The sequence below is a fragment of the Sinocyclocheilus rhinocerous genome, unplaced genomic scaffold, assembly GCF_001515625.1.
Source record: "Sinocyclocheilus rhinocerous isolate Xijiao unplaced genomic scaffold, SAMN03320098_v1.1 scaffold1137, whole genome shotgun sequence".
Classification (NCBI taxonomy): domain Eukaryota; kingdom Metazoa; phylum Chordata; class Actinopteri; order Cypriniformes; family Cyprinidae; genus Sinocyclocheilus; species Sinocyclocheilus rhinocerous.
In genome coordinates, this window is record NW_015647153.1 from 303756 (window position 1) to 319038 (window position 15283).

General features: G+C 34.5%; 1 protein-coding gene across 1 annotated transcript in view; it reads right to left on the minus strand.

Moving 5' to 3' along the window:
- Nucleotides 1-15283, minus strand: part of LOC107709018 (paladin-like) — a 60049-nt gene that overhangs the window by 8354 nt on the left and 36412 nt on the right. The window contains exons 13-15 of the mRNA XM_016513413.1: nucleotides 15101-15241; nucleotides 13921-13992; nucleotides 11443-11583 (exon numbers count right to left, since the gene is read on the minus strand). Coding sequence (XP_016368899.1) covers nucleotides 11443-11583; nucleotides 13921-13992; nucleotides 15101-15241 — 354 coding nt within the window. The remainder of the gene's footprint in view (nucleotides 1-11442; nucleotides 11584-13920; nucleotides 13993-15100; nucleotides 15242-15283) is intronic.

Sequence of the window (15283 nt, forward strand, 5' to 3'; positions counted from 1 at the left end):
CATAGGCGTAATGGTTTTTATACTGTACAAACTGTATTTTATATTGCCCTACACCTAACCCTACCCCTTACAGGAAACTTTCTGCGTTTTTACGATCTCAAAAAAACTCATTTGGTATGATTTATAAGCTTCTGTATGCATGGGGACCTCAATTTAGGTCCCCACGGTGACACAAGTCCCCATGAGTTGGTGTGTATTCAGGTTTAATCCCCACCGGGATAGAAGAACATGTACACACACACAGACACACACACAGCGACGCGCCACTGCACGTGGCGGGAAACACATTCCTTCTATTCCAGAAAGAAAAATGTGCACGGAGATCTGGCGCATTAACTGGAAGAAGAGAAGATGAACATTTTAATGGCACTTTCACAGTTACCTCACTCAATCTCAGCCCGCGGAGAAAAAAACGCCATGATTATGTCATGATTTATGAATTTCCACTCCAGCACTGCAGCCCACAGACACAAGAGCCAGAGAAATGAATTCAATAATTCCAGCCGGGATTTGATGGCTGGAATGCTGATCATGTGAACGGGAAGCGGCTGCAGTCTGACAGACACGGGTGCCTCGCCGTCTTATTTCCTGAGAGAGATGAATGAGAGCAACGCTACAGACTCACAGCAGAGCTTCTGTAACACTAACTAAAGCAAGCAGAGATGCAGAGTGAAGGTAAAAACTCCTTGTGACCCATGCAATCTCTCTTTATATACACACTACCGCTCGAAAGCTTGGGCTCGGGACATTTTTGAAAGAAGCTCACAAAGGCTGCATTTACAGTGGGTACGGAAAGTATTCAGACCCCCTTAAATTTTTCACTCTTTGTTGCTGCACAATATTCACAATTCTGACTTTTTTCTGTGAATTATGAATTTTAGATCTCGCAATTCTGACTTTTTTCCGTGAATTATGAATTTTATATCTTGTAATTCTGACTGTTTTCTCAGAATTATGAATTTTATATCTTGTAATTCTGACTTTTCTCAGAATTATGAATTTATATCTCGCAATTCTGACTGTTTTCTCAGAATTATTCATTTATATCTCGCAATTCTGACTGTTTTCTCAGAATTATGAATTTTTTTTCACAATTCTGCCTTTTTTTTTTTACATAAAAAAATGTCTCACATTTTGACTTTTTTTCTTGCGATTACTTCTGTCGCAAATTACTTTTAAAAAATTTTTTCCCATCCTGTGGCAGAAACAAGCTTCCATAGCATAGAAAGTTCAAAAGAACAGCGTTTATTCGAAACAGAAATCTCTCGTGACATTATAAATGTCTTTACCGTCACTTTTGATCACTTTCTGAATAGAAGTCTGCGATACTGAACGCCTAGCGATCATCCAGTGTTGAAGCGCTGATAGTCTCGTCTGTCCGTCTGAGGACTCTAATGATTCCCAGCATGCAGCTTTTGAATCTGAACAATGAGACGGAGGCTGTAATGTGGATACAGTGTGAGTCTGTGATGTGGAAAGGAGCTTTTTATTGATGCTCAGAGATGTGCTCGCATTAAAGTCAAAAAGCAGCCAATTATCAGCACACAAACCATCAAGAGGGGCCTGATGCGACGCCTCGGGCGTGAAAGCTGTTATTAGCCCCAATGATTTCTGGTGAAAGGTCCAAACAAACGGACCTTTATTTGGCCGCAGGGCTCGTCGGGAGTTAGTGAGATGGATTTCTCCAAGAAAACAATCAGTAAACACATCACACATGTGCTTCGGTCGCACAAACGGATTGTTTGTGGAGACCTGGAATATCCTGCGCGCAGAGACTCGGACATGTGCTGCCAATTACAGCACCGTCGAGGGTCCCGATGCAATGAAGTCTCTATTGAAGTCTGTTATCGCGCTGAAGACGCCTGATTCAAGCATCGTGTTAAAGAGCAAACAAAACTGCGGGTTCAAGCAGAGAGAATGTTGGCATTAACTCCTGATGAACCTCCCGACACCTTTAATTTCCTGACAGAGCTCCAGCAAGAAAAACTCAGCAAAAAGAAGCTTTACAGACTTCTGACTCACAACTGCTTCCAACAGAAATGGATTTTATGATAAAGCACTATTTAAAAGTCTTTAAAACAACAAATGTAAATACTAAGGCTTGTTTTCATAGACCGTGTCTTTAATACCAGTGTGGTTTACTGGTATTAAACTGCACTGGCAAATTGTGTTCATACTTAAAATAAATGACGAAATATGTACTTAAAATGCAGAATCATATACTTAAAATGAATGAATCAGTGCAATAAGACAAAATACACTCATATTAAAGATGTGATCTATGAAAAGAAGTCAAGTAGTTTCGCAAGTAAATTTATCTTGTTTTAAGAATAGTTTTGCTGGAACATCAGATAGAATATAAGATCAGTGTTGTTATTGTTAACTAGAACAATAAAAAAAAAAAAATTATTAAAAAAAATTATTTATTCAGGTTTTTTTTTTAAATCTGAAAAAAAAATCAAATATTAGATCAAAAAACTTAAACTTAAATGAAATTAGAAATCTTGTCTTGACAACTAAGTTACATAAGCTTACACTGAAATACTCAAATAAAATAAATATATAAATATATATAATAAAAAAAACAATAAAAAATAAGAAAAGTACATAAAAATTATAAAATTTTAAACTTGAAATTAAAACAAAGTATAAAAATAAAAGCCAATTCAAAACAAATACTATAATAGTGTGTGTGTGTGTGTGTGTGTGTGTGTGTGTGTGTGTTAATAAATAAATATATATATATTTTGCTGGAAAATAAAATAAAATATGCTCATTAAAATCAGTGTTGTTATTGTTTACTAAAACAATTGACTTTTTTTTTTAAATAAAAAACATTCGGGTATTGAAATAAATCTGAAAAATATATAAATATTAGATTAGTTAACCAAATCAATGGATAACAAATTAAATTTAGAAATCTAATTTAAAAATTTTTTCACTTAAGTTTTAGAAAAAAAAAATCAAAAACTAGGTTAAATAAGCTTTTGTTAAAGTAAAGAAAATACTAAAAGTAAAACAAAAACAAAAAAAAAGAGAAAAGCACAAAATTACTAAAGCTTTAAACTTAAAATGAAAACTAAATCTAAAACTAAACTGCATTGCATGAATCATATTCATTCACTACACCTATCGTTTTATTTTTTTTACTGAGCTTGTTGCAGTGCATTCTGGGATTTTGGTTTCTCTGCAATGGATACATGTGATGTGAAAATGAAATATCTTAAATGGCATTTTACATTTTGATACAAGCATTAATAATGTCAAGATTTCGAGTCGGATCTTCTGTGGAAGCTGAAGCGTGTGCGGGCCGCTCTCTTTAAATCAACGGGCCGAAGCGCTGTGAACACCAGCCAAACAGCAGCAAATCACTATCATATGTCAGCTGTTTGGACCCTCGCTCTTTCCGTAGAGCAGCCTGAATGTGTGTGTGTGTGTGTGTGTGTGTGTGTTGGAGACTTCCTAATGACTTCAGCAGACTCCAGAGCACCTCCACTCTCATTTTCCACACACACATACAAACACACACACAGACACACTCAGCCACAGACACACACACAGACACACACACATACATACATATAGATACACACACAGACACACACACACACACAGACGCACACACAGACACACACGTCTGGTTTGCTATCCTTGTGGGGACTCTGGCACACAGACACACAGACACACACACAGGCACACAGACACACAGACACACACTTCATCTCATGTTTTCTGTTGTGCATTCATCAATTCACAGGCTGTTTTCTGTGGACATTCTTCAGTGACTCTGCATGATGCCCATACATATTAAATCACTTCAGGATTTCTGTCCAAACAAACCAGGCAGAGCAAATCATTGCCATTCATACTTCTATGACGACATTTACATAGTACAGCCAAGCACATCCAGTGTGTTTACTCTCTTCTCAGCAACTTTCACATTTCTGTTTTCTGTGTGAATATCTGTTAAAATGTAATTTATTTCTGTGATCAAATCTGTATTTTCAGCATCATTTCTCCAGTCTTCAGTGTCACATGATCTTCAGAAATCATTCTAATATGCTGATCTGCTGCTCAAGAAACATTATTATCAATGTTGAAAACACATTCATATTTTTACAAAAGGTTAAAATAACAGCGTCACTTTTGTGGTCAATTTAATGCGTCCTGCCTGAATCAAATAATTAATAAAAAAAATTACAAATTTAAAAAAGCACCAAAAAAAATGTAAAAACCAGAATCACTGAGTTGGAAAAAGCATCAACCCTCCTAAAAATGACTTGTAAATTCAATCAGGTGTAGCTCATCATCTTCTCAACGGCACACAATGTAAAAACCAGAATCACTGAGTTGGAAAAAGCATCACCCCTCCTAAAAATGACTTGTAAATTCAATCAGGTGTAGCTCATCATCTTCTCAACGGCACACAAAGCCATTGACTTTCAGCTGTGATCAGCTGTGCTCATTTTGATCAGCTCAGCATGAAAAGAGCTTTCCTGCAGCATTTCAGTCCTTGATAGTGCAACCACAATCAACTATGGGTGGCAAGGCACTGTCAAAAGATCTCCGGGATAAGGTTATGGACAGACAAAAGTCAGGAGATGGAGACAAAAACATCAATGCCTAGAAGCACAGTGAATCTATTATTAAGAAGAGGAAGGTGTTTGGTAAAACACAGAGCCTCCCTGGATCAGATCGTCGCTCCAAACTGGATGAAAGAGCCGGAGGAAACTGCTCAGAGAGGCGACCGAGAGCTACAGCAACTCTGAAGCAGCTGCAGGAGTTTATGACAAAGAGAGGTCATTGTGTGCATGAGACAACAATATCACAGATCCTCCACAAATGTGGCTTGAATGGAAAAAAGCCGCTCCTCAAGAAAGGCCACAATGCAGTCACGACTGAGCTTTGCCCAAACACACCTTCAGATTCTGAGGCAGATGACACTGAAATATTTGGCCTCAACACCAAACGATATGTCTGGAGGAACTCCAATTCAGATAACAGCGTTCCTGCAGTAAAGCATGGAGGTGGTGATATACTGTTATCTGCGTGCTCTCTGCCATTCTCCCATCATTCTCTGACTTCACACATCATATTCAATAATAAAGAACAACAAATGAGAAATTCCAGCAATCAATAGCGATTAAAGCCAGCCGTGTGTGTTGACCTGTGTGATGTGTGAGAAGTTAATTAAATCTGTAATTAACACTGACAGGAAGAGCAGAGTCCAATCGACTGATTCTGAGAAACACACTCGTCTATTAAAAAGCCATTTTCATCTTCATTCATATGTCTCACATTTTTCAGGGTCCTGTGTGCTAAAAAAAAAAAGTATCCCAGTTTAATATGCAGGTAACCACAGGTAAACACTGGTTGGAGCACTTTTCTGACCTGAAACGGCTTACAAACCACATCAGCATCACAGTAGAGAGTTTTGCACATTTTCTACAAATGCACATAGGAAAAAATCAACAGTTTCGCAATTCAGTGTCGTTAGTGGCACAGAAATCACACACTTTAACAAGAGAGGAAGTCAGAAAGAGTTGGGCATGTTTGTACGGAGCAGATTAAAAGTGAAAAGCACCTGCAGTAATAGAGCTGTTCAGATGTGAGATCTGTCCGGGTTTATCCACATCATGAGTCCCTGAGCAAAACTAATGCATTAAACAAACAAAAGAGTCATTAAGATGTAGTGCAGAAGCTGGAGCAGATCGGAGCGTGACTGCAGACGTGACAGACACAGAAATGCTGCAGACGAGAGCTAAGAGGCAAATCCATCAGACAGAGGGTGATAAAAGCACTGCTTCGCCCTCATTAGTGTCACTTCCAGCCCCAATAATCCAGCATAAAATATTAACCAGCAGCTGCGCCCTCTATCACACGCGACCTGTTGTCTGTCACAATCACAGCTCACATGAAAAACACATCACGAGACATTCCTGCAATGCAGCACGTGATCCCATCATGCACCTCTGAATATATACAACTCTTGCATATTTGAAAGTTGTGAATGTAAATCATATTAATTCATTTTTTCAATCACTATCAAAAAAGTTAAGGGCAAATTTCAAATTAAATCCGTTTAATATTTTAAAAGATGCTTAAAATGTGTAAATAATCAAATTAATAATAATTATTAAATTACAAATTGTTATTATTTATGTTGTTATATAGTTGAGTATCATATGATGATTTTTTAATATTATTTATATACTATTATAGTATTTATTCATATTTTGAATGGGCTTTTTAAAACTTTTTATATTTACTTTTATATTTCAGTTTTTACATTATGTTAGTTTTAATCATTTTTATGTGCCTTTTCATATTTAGCTTTAATTTATTTTTATTTTAGTTTTAGTCATTTTAATACTTTACCTTAAACTTGGTTATTCCTTAGTCTTAAGTTTTTCATCTAATATTTAATTTTTATTTGTATTTTATTTCAGCCAGGGTTATTATAGTTAACTAAAACCGTTTAAAAAAAAATTACTTGAAATAAATAAATAAAATAAACCACAATATTTTATTTCAGCTAGTTGCCAAGTCAACATTTCTCATTTACATTTAGTTTAACTTGATGAACAAAAGTAACGAAAACTAAAACTGAATTAATAATAAACACTATTGACATTAAAAAAAAATAATAATAATAATAAAAGGCAAAACAAAAATAATAAAAATTATATAAACAATATAAAAATAAAAACATTCAAAATATTAATTAAAACTAAAACAGTATCTCAATATATATATATGTATATACTTTATTTAAAATTACATATAAAATATATAATTTTTTACACATTTATTTATTTAAATAGAAAAATGTATACCCATATATATATATATATATATATATATACACATTTTTATTTAAATTTTAAATATATACAAGTTTTAATAATATGTATATATAATTTCTGACAAAAAAAAAAGACTGGTACTCACATTATGATATTGATTAAATTAACTTAATCAGATATGATTGTTTCAACGTACCTCAGATCATCAGAAGCCAAATATGTCTTGGATTACATATACAGATCACCACTATAGTCCATAAACAATGATCTATTTTAAGATGCACGCTCAGGTTTAACATTTCAGCTCTTTACACACATGCAACAAGATCCAGTGTGTGTCAGACATCAGCACAAAACAAAACAGAGCTGGCTCGCAGTCTAAAGACGGCTTTAATCTGGCTCGGCACATGCTCAGCTCTAATTGTTCTGGTCGACTGATTTTGGTTGCCGTCCCTCCACACGCACACGTTTTCCGTCAGGATCTTTTTGTGCGGTGGTCTCTCCTAAATTCCCGTCGTCTGGACCGGCTCCATCCCTCCCTCTCGTGACGTCGCGACCTTCCCTCTCTCTACATTCTCTTCTTTCTGCAAATATTTTTCCACACCGCCGTCCAAACCATGAGGGCCTTTCTTTAGGCACTGATCTACATTTCCTTCACTTTTACTGGAATATCTCATTGGGTTTTTCGGCTGCGCCTCACTATATGATTTGGCTTCAGCGTCGGACGTGAACCTAAAAACCAGAATCAGTCTGAACGTGCAGAACAAAATAGTCTTTCAATTCATCACTTTTTGTAATGGAACCATGTAAAAGACAAGCACTTTCAGATAGGCGAGACCTGTAATTCATCAGACGCGCATCAGTGATACGAACTGAAATTATCAGGATCATTTGTACCAAAGCTGTCTGAAAGTTTCACTGTAATCAAATACACTGCACAAGAACTGAATCGGATGTCAGTGGTACAGTGTGGGATGTGGTTGCCATGGGAACGGTGTGATGCTGGATAGACAGAAGGAGATGAAGCGGTCAAGTGATGACACTAAAACATAATTAGAAACATCTGAATACCTTCACATATTGACAAGTGAACGCACATTAAACCTTTTTTGACCAAAAACAGCCCAGTGATTGACATACAAAGCGACCAATCAGAGTCTTTGCTTTGTTTTTATGTGCCATTTAGGGGCGGGTTCTGAAAAAGTTGATATGGTTATATTTGTTTTGACTGTATTTCAGCTTATTGCCATTTTAGCTTTAAAGGCTGTTATATGGCAGATACAGAAAATAATCAAACATACAATAAAATTCAGCTCATAAAAAATTCTGCATAGCATGAAAACTCTATAAAAGAGTTCATAAGACTGTCCAAAGCATCGTCTCATCATGTTACAGTCACCATGAAAGTAAAGACTTCTGTATTATGATGCATATCTGAGTGTAACGGATCATCGAAAAATAAACAATGTAGGGTAAAGAAAGAGGAAAGGAAAACATTTTCTGAATTTTGATTAAGCATTAACCAGGGGGGGAAAAAAAACCTGGATCCTCACAATAAGATCTATAACATGCACTTAGAAAATAGATTTTAATTTCATGCTGGATTTAAAAATAAAGCAGTCCAATAACCGTTTTACAGTCAAGAGAATGCAAACATATTGACATTTTTGTGGTTCGATCTCACAATAACAGACTAGAAAACAACACAAAACACTGAATGAAAAAGTGGAAAATGCCTGTCGATATTCAGATCAGAATTTTGTATTGTGTAGCACAGATTGTTTCATAGGTGTAGCATATTTTTTCAGAAAATAAGTCACACCGGGTCAAAACTGCATTGTTCAGAGGGTAAAAAAAATATATAAAATATATAAAAAAAATAAAATTAAGTTGCATCTCTGTAGTGCTGGGCGGTATACCGGTTCATACCGAATACCGGTGTTTATTTTTGTTATGATATGAATTTTTAAAATTCAGCAATACCGGTGTATGTCGCTTAAACAACGTTCGGAACGCGACACTGTTTGAAACGGGTCCGTTTTCACTGGTGCACTGTGGTGAGGGAACAGCTGTATGTGTTACTAAGCATGAAAGTTCCGAAACTGAAGCAAAGTGTGTGGAAAATGCTCTATACTAATAAACTTAGGCTCACGTAAACTCACTCATTCAGCGCAAATACACTTGTGTGCACAACGTTAATTGCATTATATAAGTTGCTTAGGATCATAAATCACAGCACGTCTAAGATGATTTTAAAAATGACGTCTAGTACAGAAAATACGGTCATTCAAAACAAAGCATAATATAAAACCTTATAGTTAGCTCACCCAAAAAAAAAAAACAAAAAAAAAAAGAATGAAAATTTTGCCATAATTTCCTCACCCTCAAGTCATTCCAAACCTGTATGAATTTCTTGCTTCTGTTCAACACAAAAGAAGACGTTTTGAAGAATGTTAGTACCAAACAGCTGCTGGTAGCCATTGACTTCCACAGAATTTTTTTTACCTACTATGGAAGTCAATGGCTACCGGCAACTGTTTGGTTGCCAACATTCTTCAAAACATCTTCTTTTACGCTCCACACAAGAAAGAAACTTTAGGACGAGTACATGATGACAGAATTGTAATTTTTGGGTGAACTCTGCCTTTTAAGGATCTCAAAGAACATCACAAAACAACTAAATCTCCCTCGGAGCTGCTGGTGAACTAGTAAACACGACTCAGTGACCATTAATGAGAGTGTTGAGCAGTTTAGTGTGCATCAGATGGTCATTTGCACACAAAACCGTCCTGTGATCATTTCAATTACAAATCACAGCACCGGCGGACTCATTAGGGTTTCACAGACCACTGCAGATCTTAATGCATGCGGAAAAGTTGGGATCAAACGCCTCCAAACAAACAATTATAATTGTGTAAATCTAACGAGGGAGCGTCTCTCTGGAGGAGACGTGCTGCCATCTACAGGACACTCGGAGACGACAATACAGACGATAAAACAAATGTTTGATGCGCACTTCAGCATGATTCTCTTTTACTGCTCCAATGCATCCAGAAAAACCATTTAGAGAACATATTTCTAATAAAATAATTTTTTTATTTTAAATAAATAAAACTATTTTACAGAAATGAATATTAGAAAAAACGAATAGAATATATTTAGAATAAAATAAAGTATTTTGTTTTAATATAAAATTAAATAAATAATACTATTTTGAATTAATAAATATTAGAAAATAATTAATGAGAAAATAAAAATACAATAAAATTTAAAGAACATATTTAGAATGAAATAAAATGTTTAATTTTAAATAAATAAAACTATTTTACATAAATAAATATTAGAAAAAGCGAATAGAATATATTTAGAATAAAATAAAATGAAGTATTTTGTTTTAATTTAAAATCAAATAAATAATACTATTTTAAATAAATAAATATTAGAAAATAAAAATTTAATTAAATTTAGAGAACATATTTAGAATAAAACAAAACAAGTGTTCTGTTTTATTTTAAATAAATACATAAATATTAGAAAATAAATAAAAAATAAGAGCATATATTCTAAATAAAATAAAATGTATTAGTACATTAGTATTTTGTTTATTTAAAATAAAATATTTTAAATAAATCTTAAATAGAAAATAAAATAGAGTATATATTTAAAATAAAACGAAATATTTTGTTCTATTTTATATAAAATAAAACAATATTAAATAAATAAATACACTTTATTATTTTAATTGTAGATGTATGAAAATATTATTAGAAAATAAAAAATGAAATGAAAAAATTCTCTTAAAAATAAACGTCCCACTAACTCTCACATAAAACTCTGAATGTGTAGTCATGAACCTTACAAACTTCTAGCAACTATTTTCAACTATTGCCACACTGTCACAGTATCCAGCCAGTAAACACAACTGTGAACCAGCCAATCAGACTGAAGCTGGTTGTTTTAAGAAAGCTTGCATCAGGCAGACTGTAGGCTTGTCCAAATACCCACACTTGCGGTATTGGCCACTTGAGAGTGCGTGCGCGCGACAGGAAGTAAGTGCGCAAGACTGTCCCAGGTCTTAAAAACGCCAGAGCGCAGTTCCCTTAACGCACACTAAACCCACACTATCTTGAATACCGCTACGGAGCGCTATTCGAGGCTTAGTGTATCCCATCATTAGGGATGTAACGATTAACCGCGAGCCGGTTGGAAATCGATTCAAATATGTGACTATTCAAATCGGTTGAGATGCTAAACCAATCGCGATTCATTTAGGTGTAGGAGTTTATAAGAATCCATGTCTGAGGGGAACTTACTGTCTTTAGAAAAGTTTAGATGGTATTATTTTCTTTTCCTCTTGCCTCTGTATAATGCATATTAAAGTTCATATGTGCAGCGCTCCTTTGTTTACCAATGTATGTTAAACACTATAAGTGTGTCCCATCAGGTAATGAAAAGTTGTACACACACTTGTGGTCTTCATGCTCACTTGAACACTTGGACCAAATACAGGAAATACGTCATATAAGTAGTCAAGTGCAAAGACCACAAGTGCGGGTATTTGGACAAGGCATGTGTGCAAACACTGACACACAACGACACAATCTATCAGTACATGAGATGACAGAGCGCCCCCTACCTGTCTGTAGGAGCAGATGATGATTTCCCGCAGGTGATAGTGCAGCGGTGTCATGGTCTCGCTGACGGAGTCTAACGCCAGATCAACCTCCCGCTTCATCCGGTGACCGTCAGGAAGCAAGCGGACCAACTTCATCACCACCTACAACACACACTCACACACACACACAAACACAGACACACACAGACAGAGACACACAGACACACAGACACAGTGTAAATGCATGTACAAATGTTATTAATATAACAAAACAAAACAAGTACTGATATTGGTTTGATGTGGACGAAAAGCATTTGTCTAAGCTTCATAAACCAAGTACAAAAATAAATGGAATTTAACATGATGCTTGAGCAGAAATTAAATAATGATAATAAAAATAAAAATAAAAGTATAATAAAAATGGTTATAAAACTACTATAATAAAAATATCATAGTACACACACATATATATATATATATACACATACACATACAAATATATTTAATTATAATAAAAACATTTAATATTAGATACTTATTTAATTATTAATATTAATTTGTATCATAAACCAAGCACAAAAAATGGAATTTAACATGATGCTTGAGTCAGTAAATTAAAACATGAGCAGAAATTAAATAATAATAACAAAAGTATAATAAAATGATCATAATAAAAATAATATAATACAAATAATTTAATTATAATACAAATATTTAATTATTAATTAAACATTGAAATGATAAATTATAAGTATTTATCTAATAATAATAATAATAATAAATTATTGATATAATTATTAAAATATTTAATATTAATATAAATATAACATACAGCATATATTGAGTTTGATCTGCCCTATACTTCTCCCAGCATCCTTAACCTGTCGAGGGTCACAGAAGACCTTTCTTTAGGTTTTCAGCTCATTTTAGTGTGTTTTTAGGGCAGTTGATCCCTCAGGTCACTGTTGCCCTGAATCCATCCTGAAGGTCAGTGAATCTGAGCTTCAGTTCCCAGAGTAACGTGTGGGTCAGAACTGAGGCGTATTGCACTTTTGCACGCCATCAGCAAGCTGAGGTCACGGCCTGAATTAATTAAACTAATTATGTATTAAGTTCCTAATAAAGACACAGCACAAGAGAGCCGACAGCAATTATTCCCAAAGACAGAGCTCACAATCTCAGATTTGTACGAGACTTAAACAGCGTCTCTCTCGTACCACTGATGCTATAAACCAGGTTTCATATGGGCTTACATTTCTGCCACAATTCTGCGCGCGAAAGATCATATTTTGAGTGCACAAAAGTGCATTTTGCACACGCGCGATCTGAGTTTGTGGAGAAAATTTTCGTTTCGCAAAGAAAAAAATATTTCGAGCACACGGAAATCAATTTTGCATTTAAAATACGTTTTTGGATGTGTGCAGACCTTCTCTTTTGCACGAAAAAGTATTTCGAGCGCACGGAAATCAATTTTGCATTTGAAAAATACATTTTTGGATGTGTGCAGACCTTCTCTTTTGCGCGTGCAACGTTTCACTAGCTTGCTCACCTGATGCCCCACCTCTGTGCTCGCTAAATGCCAACAGCTCGCGTGCTCAACACAACCCAGCGTTACAATGTGCCATAATTCCAGCCAATCAGAGACCGAGGCTGCTAAATTCTGATTGGCTGCCTTGACAACCAATCACAACATTCCTTGCATTACCTCGACAGCAGAAGAGGAAAAATACAGTGCATGCATAATTATTATACAAGTTGATATTCTGATCATATTTTTTTCCAAGCACATTTTACCAATAATTATAACTACTATTATTGATTTCCGTGCGCTCGAAAGACTTTGTTCTTTGCGAAACGAACATTTTCTCCACAAACTCAGATCGCGCGTGTGCAAAATGCACTTTTGTGCACTCAAAATATGATCTTTCGCGCGCAGAATTGTGGCAGAAATGTAAGCCCATAGTTTCATGTCACAAAAACCCTGAGGAATCAGAAGAACCATAAACCACAGGCTAACAGAGTGAAAACAGACAAGGAGCAGCCAAACAGACTTCTGGGAATGACAGAACAGGGTCTTGTTTTTAGTTTCAGACGCTCTCCAATATCGAAACCGCTTAAGATCTTAACCATGACGTGTAGGAAACGGATGCCTTTAATATTGAGACTCTAAATTCAGAGGCTTGAAAACTACATTGCGATAAACACGATCGATAACGGCTTCAATCCTTAATTAAATGCTCTATTACTAATGCACTCTGATTTTCTGATATCTTTGGAAAATGCTAAATATAAACCTATGAACTGAAATATTTTTCATGTACTCGTTTATAAAAAAGTTTTATACAAAGTACCCATTTACTGTAATGTATAGGGTGTATATTATGAAAACTGCATGTCTTGTTTATAAATGATATAGATATTTTGTCATCAAACTAAACATGAAATTAAAAAAATGTAGGTTATATTGAAAGGAAAGGACAAAATGCAGAAGTGCATCACCTCAAACTCGCCCTTTGTGTATTTGGCATCAGGAACGCTTACGATTTCATCCTCACAAGACTCTGGAAAACCCTGTCAAACAAAAAAACATCTTACAAGGAGAGAATCACGACAATGTAGCATAAATAATACACAGTTCCATGCAAAAATTATAACATAAATATGAGCATGTCTTCCCATGCAAACATGTACCTAAATAATCAAGCATCCACCATTTGAGACATTTATCATAATTTCTGTAAAAATACAGCGAGGTTCAAAAGTCTGAGACCACTTGAGAAAGTTATATACAATGATAAATTCAATAAAATAATTTGTTACAAACTGTGTAACAAAATATATTATCAGCATCACAATTTGAGTGAAATGTAGAATATATTATACTTAAAATACTTTTATGGTGGGTTTTTTTGTTCCTTTTGCTTGATAATCATGGTTTCTTTGAAATGTCTTTGTGTTCAATAAACAAACTAAAATAAAATAGCAAATATATACTATATGGCAAATATATTATCTATACCTCTACATCTTGTTAATTTCATCTTATTTAGTCATTTTAATCTTTAAATCAATAATGACTATGTTAAAAAAATTATAAAATAAATAATAAAATAAAATAGCAAATATATTATATACACACATATATATATTTATTATTATTAACATTAACATCATGATTTTTCAATGTCGTCTTACAGTTTTAGACCTTGCTGTATAATTTTTTATGACACACACAAGAACCAGTGACGTCTGGCATCAAACCTGACACGACCCATCAAGGTGGCATTTTTTTCATCTACACCTTATTCATTTTGTCTTATTTAATCATATTTTAATCTTTACTGGTGAATAATGAATTTAATTGCCTAAAAAAAAAAAAGTGCGTGTTTGATACAGACTGCTTGATGATACTTTTATGGTGCTTTTTGTCTCTTTTGGAGCTTGACAATCACGGTTTCTTAAAAAAATAAATAAAATAAAATAACCTGAGGGTTAGTTGATGACAAATAAAAAAATAATAATAATAATAAAATAATAATAAATAAAAATAAATAAAATAAAATAAAAATAAAAATAAATAACCTGAGGGTTAGTTGATGACATATTTCTGGGAATAAAATAAAATAAAAAAATTTTAGATCTCGCTGTATAATTTCTGTATTGTGTGATTGAGACGTACGTTGAAGTGCCAGAGCGTGAGCGCAGCGATCACCATTGCTGTGGTCGTCCGTCCTTTACCATTAGAGCAGTTAAAGACGAACGCAGAGAGCGAGTCTTCAGCAAGACAAGATTTCATCGCCTCCAGCAGCCTGTCGAAACCCTGAACACACACACACACACACACAGAGAGACAAACACACAG